Below are 14,928 nucleotides of genomic sequence, written 5' to 3'. Positions count from 1 at the left end.
TGTCATCCTGACACCAGGCAATCGCTTATCTTCTATTACTAAGTTTGTATTTTTAGAATTTTATATAAATGGAATCATACAATATGTACTCTTTTGTCTGGCTTCTCTCACTCAGCATAATTACTTTGAGATTTATCCATGTTATTATTATATAGATAGCATATTTCTTTTTATTGCTGAATAGTGTTCCATTGATTGTATTGATACATCTCAATTTGTTTTTCCAAGAAACAAGTTTGTCCATCACTTTTGATGAGCATTTGGGTTGTTTTCAGTTTGGCGATTAAGGGTTTATGAACATTCATTTACAAGTCTGTTCATGGACATATGCTTTCATTTCTCTTGGGTAAATAAATATCTAGCGGTGAATAGTTGTGTCATAGGGTAGGTATATGTTTAACTTTTTAACTAAAACTCATGATAGGCCTAAATGTAAAACTGAAAACTATAAAACTTCTAGATGAAAACATGGAGGAAAATCTTTGTGACTTTGAGTTAGGCAAAAATTTCTTGGATAGGATGACAAAACACGATTCATGAAAGATAAAAACTGATAAATTGAACTCCCTCAAAAGTAAGAACTATGCTCTTTGTAAAACACTGTTAAGAGAATGAAAAGGCAAGCTACAGACTGGGAGAAAATTTTTGCAAATTACATATCTGATAAAGGACTTACTTCAGAATATATAAAGAATTCTCAAAACTCAATAATAATATAAAAAATACAATTTTTAAAATGAGCAAAAGATATGAACAGACAGAAGATATATGAATGACAAATAAGCACATGAAAAGCTGATTAACATTATTAATCATTAGGGAAATGTAAATTAAGGCACAATGAGATACTACTACACACCAATTACAATGTTTAAAATTTAAAAGATTGACAATAACAATTACTGACAAAGATGCAGAGTAACTAGAACCCTCCTAAACTGGTGGGAATATAATATAGTACAACACTTTGGAGAACAGTTTGCCAGGGTTTTTGTTGTGAAATTTTGACTTTGAAATAATTTCAAACTTTTATAAAAGTTGTAAGAATTATCCAAAGAACTCTCATACATCCTTCACCTAAATTCCCCCCAATGTTTGACATCTATGTTTGACTTATCATCTCTCTCTTTATTTTCTGAATCACTTGGGAGCTAATTGTATATGTAATACCCTATTACCCCTTACGGTTTGAGTGGAAATTTCCTAATAGCAAGGACACTTTCTATTTGACCACAGTACAATCAGTAAACTCAGGAAGTTAACACTGATATAATAATGCTGTCTAATCCACAAGACCCCCTTCAAATTTTGCTGATTGTTTTGATTATATCCTTTATAGGTCCAGCATCCACTACAGATTCTAATTTTAGACAGATGGAGAATTTTGAACATAAATTGGGTATTAAATAATGTTAAGCAACTGTTATATTTTTAAGGTATAAGGACAGTATTATGTTCATAAAATGTCCTTATCTGTTAGACATATGTACTTAAGTGTTCATAAAAAGAATGATATGATGTCTGAGATTTTCTTTAAGATTCACTCCTAGGGAGGGGTGTGTGTGTGTGTGTCTGTGTTGAGGGGTGGGAAGAGGGGAGAAATGAAATAAGATTGAATAAGATTCTAAATTTGTTGAAGCTGAGTGATGAGTACAGGGGGGTATTGTAATATTTCCCCTACTTTAATGTATGTGTGAAATTTTTCCATAACTAGAGTATTTTAATTTAAAAAAATGGAGAAATGGAAGGATTTTAAGAACTGGGGTGATATGATCATATTTTTTATTTAGAAACATTACTCTGGCTGCAATAGGAAGAATGGCTTAAAGTGGGGCAAGAATGAAAGCAGTGACTAGTTTCCCAGCTGTTGAAGTCATCCAGGGAAGAGATGATGGTGACCTGAACCAAGTTAGTGGCAGTGGGATGGAGTGAAGTGGATGAATGGAAGAAATTGTAACTATCTGGATGTGAGAGATGAGAGAGAGGGAATCCAGGATTACTCTTAGTTGGCTTGGGCCAATGGGGAGGGGGTGGTGCCATTTACCTAGACAGGCATCACTGGAAAAAGAACAGGTCCCTAGGGGAGGGAAGGAGAAGATGGTTTGAAGGGGCCTCGGGTCAAACTAGTGCCTTTGTGTTATCTGGCCACAACTGAGTAGATAGATGACAGCAAGATACTTAAATAATCATTATTTAGCAAATAGTATAAATAATCATTATTTAGCAAATAGTATAGGGGTAAGCAAGGCAGACAGAAGGAAATGTCACTTAAACTTAACTTGAGGTAGTACGATATGATTATTCTAAATCAACATTGGTTGGAGACAGGATATAACAGAAAGACCTCCTCAATTCACATTAAGTAAACTGGGCATGCAACATAATTCTCTTCATGGGAATGTTGCTCATAAGATGCCTGAGTGGAAAGACATTTTTCAATCGAAATTTCATGGTGGTACTGTTGACCCCTAGGGTAGGCATGTAGGAACAGAGAACATGCACTGGGATGTTGAATCTATGGTTAAGGGGACGAGTTCGAGGGTAAAAAACTGGCGGGGAGGGAAGTAGCGGTCATGATTTTTACTCCTGGTCGTCTTCTGGGAAGGCTTAAGGTGAGTCAAAGCGGCTGGAAAACCCATCAAAGTCTGCCCTTCAGAGCTCCTGTCTCCTACCCATGCCAGAGTGAAGGAGTTCCAGCAGGCATTTCTGTGAAAGAGACTTATTTCGTGAAAACCATACCCCTTGGCATTCCATTCTGATGGATTTGATCTCCCACGCCCCTGCAGGTTCCTCCGCTCAGTTCCCCCAGCAGAATGTGGGCTAAACCTTCCCCCGGCCTCGCTCCCATGCCTACGCTGCTCACGCGTTAATAGCGTTCGTGACGCCGCTTCTCACCCAAGAGCCGGCCCGGGGCGCGGAGTTCCGGCGGGGATCCTGCTGGGCGCCGAGCCCCACCCCAACCCTGACCCCGCCCCCGGCGCGACGCCCCGCCCACATGCCCCCTCCCGGCGTGGAGCTCCGGCTGTGATCCTTCCCCCAAGCGCGGAGCTCTCCCCATCCCTGACCCCGCCTCCGGCTTGGATCCCCGCCCACGGTCCCGCCCCCGGAGCGGAGCCCGCCTAGGGCCCACCCACCTCCGCAAGGCTGCTTTGCCTTGCCTTGCCCACCGCACTACCATGGCTGGGGGCCGCGGGGCCCACGGGCGTGGCCGGGACGAGCCGCCGGAGAGCTACCCACAGCGACAGGACCACGAGCTGCAGGCCCTGGAGGCCATCTACGGCTCCGACTTCCAGGACCTGCGGCCGGACGCGTGCGGACGGGTAGGAACGTGGCTTGTCTGGTCGGGGCTGGTGTGCTGCGGCCCAGCTCCCCTGGCTCGATCTACCCCGTCCAGGCCCGCCCGGCCCTGCCGGAGCCGAACCGCCGACCCCCACTTAGGATTCTGGAGTCCTTTCATCTCTCGCGATTCCACCCACGCTCACTTTCTGTCCTTGCGCCTGCAGCCGCTTGGCGGGTCTCCAGAACCCCCAACTGGGCCGAATTCTCTTACACCCTTTTCCCCACGTCGGCTCCAGTCTTAGCTCACGCTGTTTCTTATTCCTACTGACGTTCCATAACTTCCCTGCCTCCTTACTGTCCTGCCTTTTTTCCTCCCTGAAAGCCCTTGAGTTTGATACAACAGCGCATTCATAGGGACCCACTGCAACTTTGGGAACGCTTTGGGGGCTCTTGCGCAGATCTTACTGATGCCTTCAATCAGAAGCCTCACCCTCCCGTCTGTGTTCAAAACTATTAACCATGTAATCCCATTGTACTCCTCAGGCATCCTCCCTGTATTGTGCTGTGTGGAGGAACTTTCCTCTGTACCTTTCTCCAAGGCGCTTGGAGAGTATGGAATACAGTCGTCTTAGCTGCAATGGAGAGGGAGTGTGCTGAGTTCACCCTTTTAAAATGGCATTTGACTTAAAATATTATTTTCCTTTTTGTCTGGAAGTAAGTTAAGGCACATTATAAGCTGCTGATACTGACAGTCTTTCCCTCATCATCCTTGAAGAATTATCTACCAAACTCTTATCTTTGTAGTATTATTTAAAAGGTAGTACCTTCCTTCATCTACCTTTAAATTTATTTATTTTATTTATTTTTGGCTGTGTTGGGTCTTCGTTGCTGCACGCGGGCTTTCCCTAGTTATGGCGAGTGGGGGCTACTCATTGTGGTGGCTTCTCTTGTTGCGGAGCACGGGCTCTAGGCGCACTGGCTTCAGTAGCTGCAGCACGTGGGCTCCGTAGTTGTGGCACGTGGGCTCTAGAGTGCGGGCTCAGTAGTTGTGGCACAGGGGCTTAGTTGCTCCGCAGCATGTGGGCTCTTCCTGGACCAGGGCTTGAACCCGTGTCCCCTGCATTGGCAGGTGGATGCTTAACCACTGCGCCACCAGGGAAGCCCAGCCGCCTTCATCTACCTTTAATTCTGGCATTTTACAACATGTGCCTTATCGTCACATCCGGGATTTTCTCAAGAAATAGGATCTCCGGGAGCTGTCAGGGCAAAACATTTTCCTTCTCACCCAACGTTTCTCTTCCTTCATTAACTATTTATTGTTCTAGGTATTGGGAATACAGCCCAGCACAAACCAAACCAAACCCCCTTCCCTCAGGGAGCTTACTTTTCTAGTGCTTAATTTCAAGAGTTATTTTTAAGCTGAAATAGTAAAAATGTAAATATTCCCCTTATACAAGCTTATAATAAAATAACAATGTAACTTTCTGGTTATCTGGTAACTTCTCTGTTCCCAAACATTGAGAACCAGGAAGTCTGCTCATGAAGCCAAAATACGTGTTGCAAAGTTTACACGGTGACTCAATACAAAGCTCCTAAGACTTCATTCAGAGACAGTTTATTTACTTTACACAGCTTAATTATCTGGTCCTAAGACTGCAAGAAAACAAAAGACAAAGGTACTGCTGTATGTAGGGATACTGATAATCTCAGAATTTATAGCTGGTGGTCTTTATAACAAGATAGAGCAAACAAAATCAAAAACTGTAATAGGCATGTAGAAGGATTCAGATAGCTGTACCCTGAGGTACACGGGCAAATAGGCTTAACACTTTACTAGGCAAATAATTGGTGGTCATAAGGATGAATCAGAATGTAGTCATTCAACATAGAGAACAGACTTGTGGTTGCCAAGGGGGGGTGGGTGGGGGAGGGATGGACTTGGAGTTTGGGATTAATAGATGCAAACTATTACATGTAGAATGGATAAGCAACAAGGTCCTACTGTATAGCACAAGGAACTATATTCAATATCCTGGGATAAACCATATTGGAAAAGAATATAAAAGATTGTATGTATGTGTATAACTGAGTCACTTTGCTGTGCAGCAGAAATTAACACTGTAAATCAACTATACTTCAATTAAAAAAAAGTTTTAAAAAGTTTTTAAAAAATGTAGTCATTCAACAAATACTTATTATTTGCCAGTCTTTAGGGAAAGGTTATGCAAGCCCACAATCCTTTATGCAAAACCCTGAGGCCTGATAAGTTTCAGAATTCAGAAGTGTTTGTGTTCATGGCCACATGTGCACATTCCATACTTACCTAATACCTCACTCAGTGTCTGGAGCAGCATGCAGAATCAAACACAACAAACCATGTGAATATGCAAATATTCACACTCAGTGGGATGGATGAAGACTATTAATAGCCTCATGTCGGTTCAGGCCAAATTTGTTGCCAGTAAGTTCAGCTCAGAATTATTGACCTGGGTAAACTTTAGGTTTTTTAAACATCTGAAGTTTTTTAAACTTCTTTTTGGGGGATGTGTTATAATGTAGATTTGGTTTAGAAGCATATGTATGTTATTTATAAATAACAACATTTTGGGAATACATGCTAAAAGTTCTTTTACATACTAAAGTTTGGACATCACTAGTTGAAAATATAATTTCCTCTGGAGTTATAAATTTATTGTTAACTTAATTATCTTGGCTAATTTTCTGTCAACCGAAGGTCTGCTCATTTATAATTTGATAGCTATTGCAAACCTCCCTCCTAAAGCCTTGCTTTTGTCTCTGGGCCCACCGGTAGTGTATGAGTGCTTCTTTTCCTACATCTTCACCAACACTGTAGTGTCAGACTTTTTCATCTTTGTCAGTAGATAGATGAAACATTTTTACTTCCTTAGTTGTAAATTATGAGGACCACATTTGTCTGTAAGCCATGGATTTTTTTTCTGTGAACTGTTCAATGTTGTTTGGTTTATTTTTACACTCTATTGTCTACTTTCTTACTCATATGTCAGAGCTATTTATATGTTAATATGTATGTTAAGAAAATTAACATTTTGGGTCATATATTGCAAATATTTTCCCCTAATTAACCACTATGCATTTTTTTTTTAAGATTGATTGATTGATTGATTGATTGATTGCTATGTTGGGCCTTCGTTTCTGTGCGAGGGCTTTCTCTAGCTGCGGCAAGTGGGGGCCACTCTTCATCGCGGTGCGAGGGCCTCTCACTATCGCGGCCTCTCTTGTTGCGGAGCACAGGCTCCAGACGCGCAGGCTCAGCGGTTGTGGTTCACGGGCCCAGTTGCTCCGCGGCATGTGGGATCCTCCCAGACCAGGGCTCGAACCCGTGTCCCCTGCATTGGCAGGCAGATTCTCAACCACTGCGCCACCAGGGAAGCCCCCTATGCATTTTGATATTTAGGTAATTTATGCAATTTTTTAAAACTTTAATATAGTCAAAATGACCTTTTTTTTTCATTTTATTGTTGTTACATGGTCCCTGTGGTTTGTTTTTTTCCCTGCTCCAGTGTTACCAAAAAAATGAATTCTTCAAGACTGTCTTTTAATTCTTTCATGACTTTGTTTTTAAACTTCCATCAAATAAATATAGAAATAGCTTTTTATTTTTTAAAGTTCTTACCTCTGTCTGAGTATGAATCTAGGCTGCCTACTTTCACCCCCAACTAGCCAGTTAGACTAACACAGATGATTTTTTTCAGTCTTTTCCACTAATTTGAAATGCCACCTTTACATTGTATGAGAGTAGGCTGGCTTCATAAGGACAGAGTCTCTGTATTTGTTCACACCTACATGCCTAGTGCCTGGTAAAAAGCTCTCAAAATTTTTTTATTGACTGAAATAATTCCCAAATGTATTGGGATCTATTTAGAAAAAGAGATATGGAGGGAAGTCAGTGATTAAGGCATTTGACATAGAATCTAATTTCTTAGATTTTACTATCATCATTTTGGTGGGGGGGAGGGGCATCTTCACAGACTTAAAACCAAAGACTTGCCCAGATTATCTAGCTTGCACATGTTACTTTATTTCTAGATTTGTTGTTTTTTCACACAGACTAGTTCCTTCCCCACATTACAGCATATGAGAACGGAGGCAGGTAAGAAACAAGAGGCCATGCTGAGCCGAGTCTTGCCATCAAAATTTAAGGGGGATGTGATGAGCGGAATCTAGGTAACAATCCTAGACCAAACACCTGAAAGTGGTTTGAATTGTGTAACTTTTTCTTTTATGTGCTGTGGTTAAAAACACATGGCATAAAATATACTAGCTTAACAATTTTTAAGTGTATAGTTCAGTAGTGTCAAGTATATTTACATGGTTGTGTAATGAAAAAATTGTTAGTATTTTTTTCTAATTGAAGCATAGTTGATTTACAATGTTGTGCCAGTCTCTGCTGTACAGCAAATTGACTCAGTTTTACACATAGATACATTCTTTTTTTAATATTCTTTTCCATTATGGTTTATCCCAGGAGAGTGGATATAGTTCCCTGGGCTCTACAGTAGGACCTTGTTGTTTAGCCATTCTAAATGTAATAGTTTGCATTTACCAACCCCAGACTCCCAGTCCATCCCTCTCCCTCTTGTGTTAGTGTTTTTTTTTTTTTAATATATTTATTTATTTATGGCTGTGTTGGGTCTTCGTTTCTGCGCGAGGGCTTTCTCCAGTTGCGGCAAGCAGGGGCCACTCTTCATCACGGTGCGCGGGCCTCTCACTATCGCGGCCTATCTTGTTGCGGAGCACAGGCTCCAGACGCGCAGGCTCAGTAATTGTGGCTCACGGGCCTAGTTGCTCCGCGGCATGTGGGCTCTTCCCAGACCAGGGCTCGAACCCGTGTCCCCTGCATTGACAGGCAGACTCTCAACCACTGCGCCACCAGGGAAGCCCTTGTGTTAGTATTTTTAATTAATTTCCCAAACCTCGTCCTCACTCTGCTGCTCATCTTGTAAACCAGTAAAGTTTAATCGCAGGCTGTCATTAACCCTCATGCCTTGGAACCAAAAGATTTGCTCCTATGTGGAATGGCTGATAAAATTCTCAGTTTTTTATAGTCTTATCCTTCACTCCAGTACTTTTAACAGAAATAGACACATGCTTACATCAGTTTATTTTGGGGGGCCTGAGTGTGAGGAAGTGCCCAGAAAAACCACATTCAGACTGAGAAACTGGGGTTCCTGCCAGTGTTGGCCAGGCGCTCTTCCAGGTGTTGTGCACTGGGCTGAAAAGAGGGTCCCCTGGGTCAGTGTTCCTCATCCTGTGGGGTGTATTAAGATCCTTGGGTTTTGTTTCTTGAAGAGCTAATGTTTTAAATTTTTTTAATTCTGGGGAGAATTAGTCCAAATGAGCATTACCTCTCTTATGTTTTAGGACTGAGTTTGTGTTACTCTTTCACTTTTTATACCTTGAAGATTTGTTTGGTTATTTGATAGTACTTCAGGAGAGTCTCCAACTTCATGATCTCATTGAGAAGCAAATTTAACTCATCTCTCATTGTAGCGTGCTCTTCTCTCCATGACTACTTATTATGCTGCCTTCATGTCACTTGCATTTTCAGTCTTCAAAACAAATCTTTTTTCTCATGTAGAATTTTGTATACTTTGTAGCTATACATTCTGCATTGTGTTTTCCTCTCATTAGGTGCTCTCAAAAAATTTTGGTTACCCCTGACTTTGAGTTTTTTTACCTACAGATATTCCAGGAATTCATTATTTCCTTGTGCAGGTTAAATCAAAGATTTTATCAACATTGAATTCTAATGACCATTTATCTTCTAAAGGCATGAAGGAGGTCTTACCCAATCCTAATCTTTAGAACATCTTGATTGTTGAACTTTTTTTTTTTTTAAGTTTTTTTTTTTTTTTAATTATTATTTATTTATTTATTTATTTATTTTTGGCTGTGTTGGGTCTTCGTTTCTGTGTGAGGGCTTCCTCTAGCTGCGGCAAGTGGGGGCCACTCTTCATCGCGGTGCGCGGGCCTCACTATCGTGGCCTTTCGTTGCGGAGCACAGGCTCCAGACGTGCAGGCTCAGTAATTGTGGCTCACGTGCCTAGTTGCTCTGCGGCATGTAGGATCCTCCCAGACCAGGGTTCGAACCCGTGTCCCCTGCATTAGCAGGCAGATTCTCAACCACTGCGCCACCAGGGAAGCCCCGTTGAACTTTTTAATCAAGTCCTCTTCAGCTCCAGGAGTCCTTGAAGGCCCTAATATGAACTAACGCTTGGTATCCTAAACATGTTTTGCATAAAAGCATCTTCACATGTTGGGAAGCCTCTCAGTTCGCTTGAGAGAAGCCTGGCAAATATTCTGTTCTTACCTCTGAAAGCACTGTTTCCTGACTGTCTTTTTTTTTTTTTTCCAATGAGCCTGTACTGGTTAGGATTAAGTTTAGCTACATATGACAGAAAACTTAAAATAACAAAGTTTATATTTTTACATGTAAAAGTCTGGAGTCTACGGCTTTTTCTGAATTGCTGTTCTACCATCCTTAATGTGCCCTTCATGGTCTAAAATGGCTGTCTGACCTCCAGTCATCACATCTGCATTCCAGCCAGCTGGAATGAGAAGGGGATGAAGAAGTTTCATCCCTTTCCTTTGATAAAGTTCACTTCCTGGAAATTGCATATTATAGTTCTTTCATCTTACTGGCCAGAAATTAATCCAGTAGCCACACTGAGCTGCAAAGGCATCTGGGAAATGTATCCAGCTAAAAAATCAGGGATTCTATTAAAAAGAAATAAAAACCAAGCTTACGTATTTTATATACTTAGTTGATTGTGTAATTCATGGTGCCACATGTAAGGTTCATGTTATAAATTTCTATTAGAATTTAATGTTGCTAAGTACTTTATTACCCTTAGAAGAATTTTTATCTTTTCTCTTTTCTGATAATGCCGCATTTCTCTTTTTGCCCTGGCTGCCTGGACATTCCAAGGGAAAGTCAAGGCTCAGTCACAGTAACTCAGGGTTGGCATTAACAAGGGAGGGCTGATGGAAAAGACAGGTTTGGGAGTCAGAATTGGATTTGAAGTCCAGACTTGTTGCTGTGTGTTGTTGGGCAAGAAACTGAAAGTCTGAGCCTGAGCCGCCTTGTCTGTAAAATGTCTGTACAAAGGAGAGTGCACCTACCTTGCAAAGTTGGTCAAGTGTCTGGACCACATGCGTAGATGTTCCCTCAACCTCCCCTTTCTCATGATATATAGATAATATAAACTGCCTCAAATCCTTTTCGGAAAAAGCATACATAAATAAAGAAGAATGGAGTATTTGGTGAAAAGCAGTTGGTTGAAAGCATACACAATTTTAGGAGAGCTATCATATTTCTTCATGTCAGGGTTTTCACTTGTTATGTCAATATTCGAAATATCGAATATTTCCTGCTCAAGAGGCCTTCCCTGACCCGCCTGTCTGCGTACCTTCTCCTCCTCCACCACTATGTTCCATGACTTGGCTTTGTCTTCTTTACAGCACTCATCACTTTTTTTTTTTTTTTTTTTAAAGTAAACGTATTTTTTAAGTAAGTCTTTTTTTTTTTTTTTTAAGTTTAATTTTTATTTATTTATTTATTTATTTATGGCTGTGTTGGGTCTTCGTTTCTGTGCGAGGGCTTTCTCTAGTTGTGGCAAGTTGGGGCCACTCTTCATCGTGGTGCGCGGGGCCCTCACTATCGCGGCCTCCCTTGTTGTGGAGCACAGGCTCCAGACGCGCAGGCTCAGTAATTGTGGCTCACGGGCCTAGTTGCTCCGCGGCATGTGGGATCTTCCCAGACCAGGGCTCGAACCCGTGTGCCCTGCATTGGCAGGCGGATTCTCAACCACTGCGCCACCAGGGAAGCCCCCTCATCACTTTTTGAAAGCATTCATTTGTCTTCTAGTCTGTGCCAGCTAGTTGGGTTCGTGTCTGTGTAGATTTGCCTCTGAACTCCCAGTCTCTAGGGCAGCATTCAGAAGGTCATCAGCACTCAGTGACATTTGAATGAATGGAGGCCACATGGGACATTTCAGGTCACTCCTTAGAGAACTTTGAAAAGGAATATGTACTCTCTCTTGCAGGTTTTCGGATTTTTTTTTAATTTAATTTTATTTATTTTTTTATACAGCAGGTCCTTATTAGTCATCCATTTTATACACATCAGTGTATACGTGTCAATCCCAAGCACCCAATTCATCACACCACCACCCCCACCCCCCCGCCATTTTCCCCCCTTGGTGTCCATATGTTTGTTCTCTACTTCTGTGTCTCAATTTCTGCCCTGCAAACCGGTTCACCTGTACCATTTTTCTAGGTTCCACATATATGCGTTAATATATGATATTTGTTTTTCTCTTTCTGACTTACTTCATTGTGTATGACAGTCTCTAGATCCATCCACGTCTCTACAAATGACCCAATTTCGTTCCTTTTTATGGGTGATTAATATTCCATTGTATATATGTACCACATCTTCTTTATCCATTCATGTGTCTATGGGCATTTAGGTTGCTTCCATGACCTGGCTATTGTAAATAGCACAGCAATGAACATTGGGGTGCATGTGTCTTTTTGAATTATGGTTTTCTCTGGGTATATGCCCAGTAGTGGGATTGCTGGGTCATATGGTAATTCTATTTTTAGTTTTTTAAGGAACCTCCATACTGTTCTCCATAGTGGCTGTATCAATTTACATTCCCACCAACAGTGCAAGAGGGTTCCCTTTTCTCTACACCCTCTCCAGCATTTGTTGTTTGTAGATTTTCTGATGATGGCCCTTCTAACTGGTGTGAGGTGATACCTCATTGTAGTTTTGATTTGCATTTCTCTAATAATTAGTGATGTTGAGCAGCTTTTCATGTGCTTCCTGGCCATCTGTATGTCCTCTTTGGAGAAATGTCTATCTAGGTCTTCTGCCCATTTTTTGATTGGGTTGTTTGTTTTTTTAATATTGAGCTGCATGAGCTGTTTATATATTTTGGACATTAATCCTTTGTCCGTTGATTCGTTGGCAAATATTTTCTCCCATTCTGAGGGTTGTCTTTTCGTCTTGTTTATGGTTTCCTTTGCTGTGCAAAAGCTTTGAAGTTTCATTAGGTCCCATTTGTTTATTTTTGTTTTTATATCCATTACTCTAGGAGGCGGATCAAAAAAGATCTTGCTGTGATTTTTGTCAAAGAATGTTCTTCCTATGTTTTCCTCTAAGAGTTTTATAGTGTCTGGTCTTACATTTAGGTCTTTAATCCATTTTGAGTTTATTTTTGTGTATGGTGTTAGGGACTGTTCTAATTTCATTCTTTCACATGTAGCTGTCCAGTTTTCCCAGCACCACTTATTGAAGAGGCTGTCTTTTCTCCATTGTATATCCTTGTCTCCTTTAAAAAGTAAGGTGACCATATGTGCATGGGTTTATCTCTGGGCTTTCTATCCTGTTTCATTGATCTATATTTCTATTTTTGGGCCAGTACCATACTGTCTTGATTACTGTAGCTTTTTAGTAGACTCTGAAGTCCAGGAGCCTGATTCCTCCAGCTCTGTTTTTCTTTCTCAAGATTGCTTTGGCTATTCAGGGTCTTTTGTGTTTCCATACATATTGTGAAATTTTTTGTTCTAGTTCTGTGAAAAATGCCAGTGGTACTTTGATAGGGATTGCACTGAATCTGTAGATTGCTTTGGGTAGTATAGTCATTTTCACAATGTTGATTCTTCCAATCCAAGAACATGGTATATCTCTCCATCTATTTGTATCGTCTTTAATTTCTTTCATCAGTGTCTTATAGTTTTCTGCATACAGGTCTTTTGTCTCCCTAGGTAGGTTTATTCCTAGATATTTTATTCTTTTTGTTGCAATGGTAAATGGGAGTGTTTCTTTAATTTCTCTAACAGATTTTTCATCATTAGTGTATAGGAATGCAAGAGATTTCTGTGCATTAATTTTGTATCCTGGTACTTTACCAAATTCATTGATTAGCTCTAGTAGTTTTCTGGTAGCATCTTTAGGATTCTCTATGTATAGTATCATGTCATCTGCAAACAGTGACAGTTTTACTTCTTTTCCGATTTGTATTCCTTTTATTTCTTTTTCTTCTCTGATTGCCGTGGCTAGGACGTCCAAAACTATGTTGAATACTGGTGTTGAGAGTGGACATCCTTGTTGTGTTCCTGATCTTAGAGGAAATGCTTTCAGTTTCTCACCGTTGAGAATGATGTTTGCTGTGGGTTTCTTGTATATGGCCTTTATTATGTTGAGGTAGTTTCCCTCTATGCCCAATTTCTGGAGAGTTTTTATCATAAATGGGTGTTGAATTTTGTCAGAAGCTTTTTTTCTGCATCTATTGAGATGATCATATGGTTTTTATTCTTCAATTTGTTAATATGGTGTATCACAATGATTGATTTGCATATATTGAAGAATCCTTGCATCCCTGGGATAAATCCCACTTGATCATGGTGTATGATCTTTTTAATGTGTTGTTGAATTCTGTTTGCTAGTATTTTGTTAAGGATTTTTGCATCTATATTCATCAGTGATATTGGTCTGTAATTTTCTTTTTTGTAGTATCTTTGTCTGGTTTTGCTCTCAGGGTGATGGTGGCCTCATAGAATGAGTTTGGGAGTGTTCCTTCCTCTGCAGTTTTTTGGAAGAGTTTGAGAAGGATGGGTGTTAGCTCTTCTCTAAATGTTCGATAGAATTCACCTGTGAAGCCATCTGATCCTGGACTTTTGTTTGTTGGAAGATTTTTAATCACAGTTTCAATTTCATTACTTCAATTTCATTACATAGAGTTGCTTGTAGTAGTCTCTTAGGATGCTTTGTATTTCTGTGGTGTCTGTTGTAACTTCTCCTTTTCCATTTCTAATTTTATTGATTTGAGTCCTCTCCCTCTTTTGCTTGATGAGTCTGGCTAATGGTTTATCAATTTTGTTTATCTTCTCAAAGAACCAGCTTTTAGTTTTATTGATCTTTGCTATTGTTTTCTTTGTTTCTATTTCATTTATTTCTGCTCTGATCTTTATGATTTCTTTCCTTCTGCTAACTTTGGGTTTTGTTTGTTCTTCTTTCTCTAGTTCATTTAGGTGTAAGGTTAGATTGTTTATTTGAGATTTTTCTTGTTTCTTGAGGTAGGCTTGTATAGCTATAAACTCCCCTCTTAGAACTGCTTTTGCTGCATCCCATAGGTTTTGGATCGTTGTGTTTTCATTATCATTTGTCTCTAGGTATTTTTTGATTTCCCCTTTGATTTCTTCAGTGATCTCTTGGATATTTAGTAACATATTGTTTAGCCTCCATGTGTTTGTGTTTTTTACGTTTTTTTCCCTGTAGTTCATTTCTAGTCTCATAGCATTGTGGTCAGAAAAGATGCTTGATATGATTTCAATTTTCTTAAATTTACTGAGGCTTGATTTGTGACCCAAGATGTGATCTATCCTGGAGAATGTTCTGTGCGAACTTGAGAAGAAAGTGTAATCTGCTGTTTTTGGATGGAATGTCCTATAAAGATCAATTAAATCTATCTGGTCTATTTTGTCATTTAAACCTTGTGTTTCCTTATTAATTTTCTGTTTGGAAGATCTGTCCATTGGTGTAAGTGAGGTGTTAAAGTCCCCCACTATTATTGTGTTACTGTCGATTTCCTCTTTTAT

General features: G+C 40.2%; 2 protein-coding genes across 6 annotated transcripts in view; one reads left to right on the top strand and one right to left on the bottom strand.

Moving 5' to 3' along the window:
* GPR176 (G protein-coupled receptor 176) overlaps nucleotides 1–2,968 on the bottom strand; it is a 341,317-nt gene extending 338,349 nt beyond the window's left edge. For all 3 annotated transcript variants that reach the window (XM_059913664.1, XM_059913665.1, XM_059913666.1), the window contains exon 1: nucleotides 2,896–2,968. The gene's annotated coding sequence lies outside the window, so the exon portion shown is untranslated. The remainder of the gene's footprint in view (nucleotides 1–2,895) is intronic.
* Nucleotides 2,969–3,128: 160 nt separating this feature from the next.
* The window catches only part of EIF2AK4 (eukaryotic translation initiation factor 2 alpha kinase 4), a 108,302-nt gene continuing 96,502 nt past the window's right edge, over nucleotides 3,129–14,928 (top strand). For all 3 annotated transcript variants that reach the window (XM_059913658.1, XM_059913657.1, XM_059913659.1), the window contains exon 1: nucleotides 3,129–3,320. In XM_059913658.1, the coding sequence (XP_059769641.1) occupies nucleotides 3,177–3,320 (144 nt within the window). In that variant the 5' untranslated portion in view covers nucleotides 3,129–3,176. The remainder of the gene's footprint in view (nucleotides 3,321–14,928) is intronic.

This window comes from Balaenoptera ricei, chromosome 2 (genome assembly GCF_028023285.1).
Source record: "Balaenoptera ricei isolate mBalRic1 chromosome 2, mBalRic1.hap2, whole genome shotgun sequence".
In the NCBI taxonomy this organism is placed as follows: Eukaryota; Metazoa; Chordata; class Mammalia; order Artiodactyla; family Balaenopteridae; genus Balaenoptera; species Balaenoptera ricei.
This window is presented reverse-complemented; position numbering and strand designations above follow the sequence as displayed.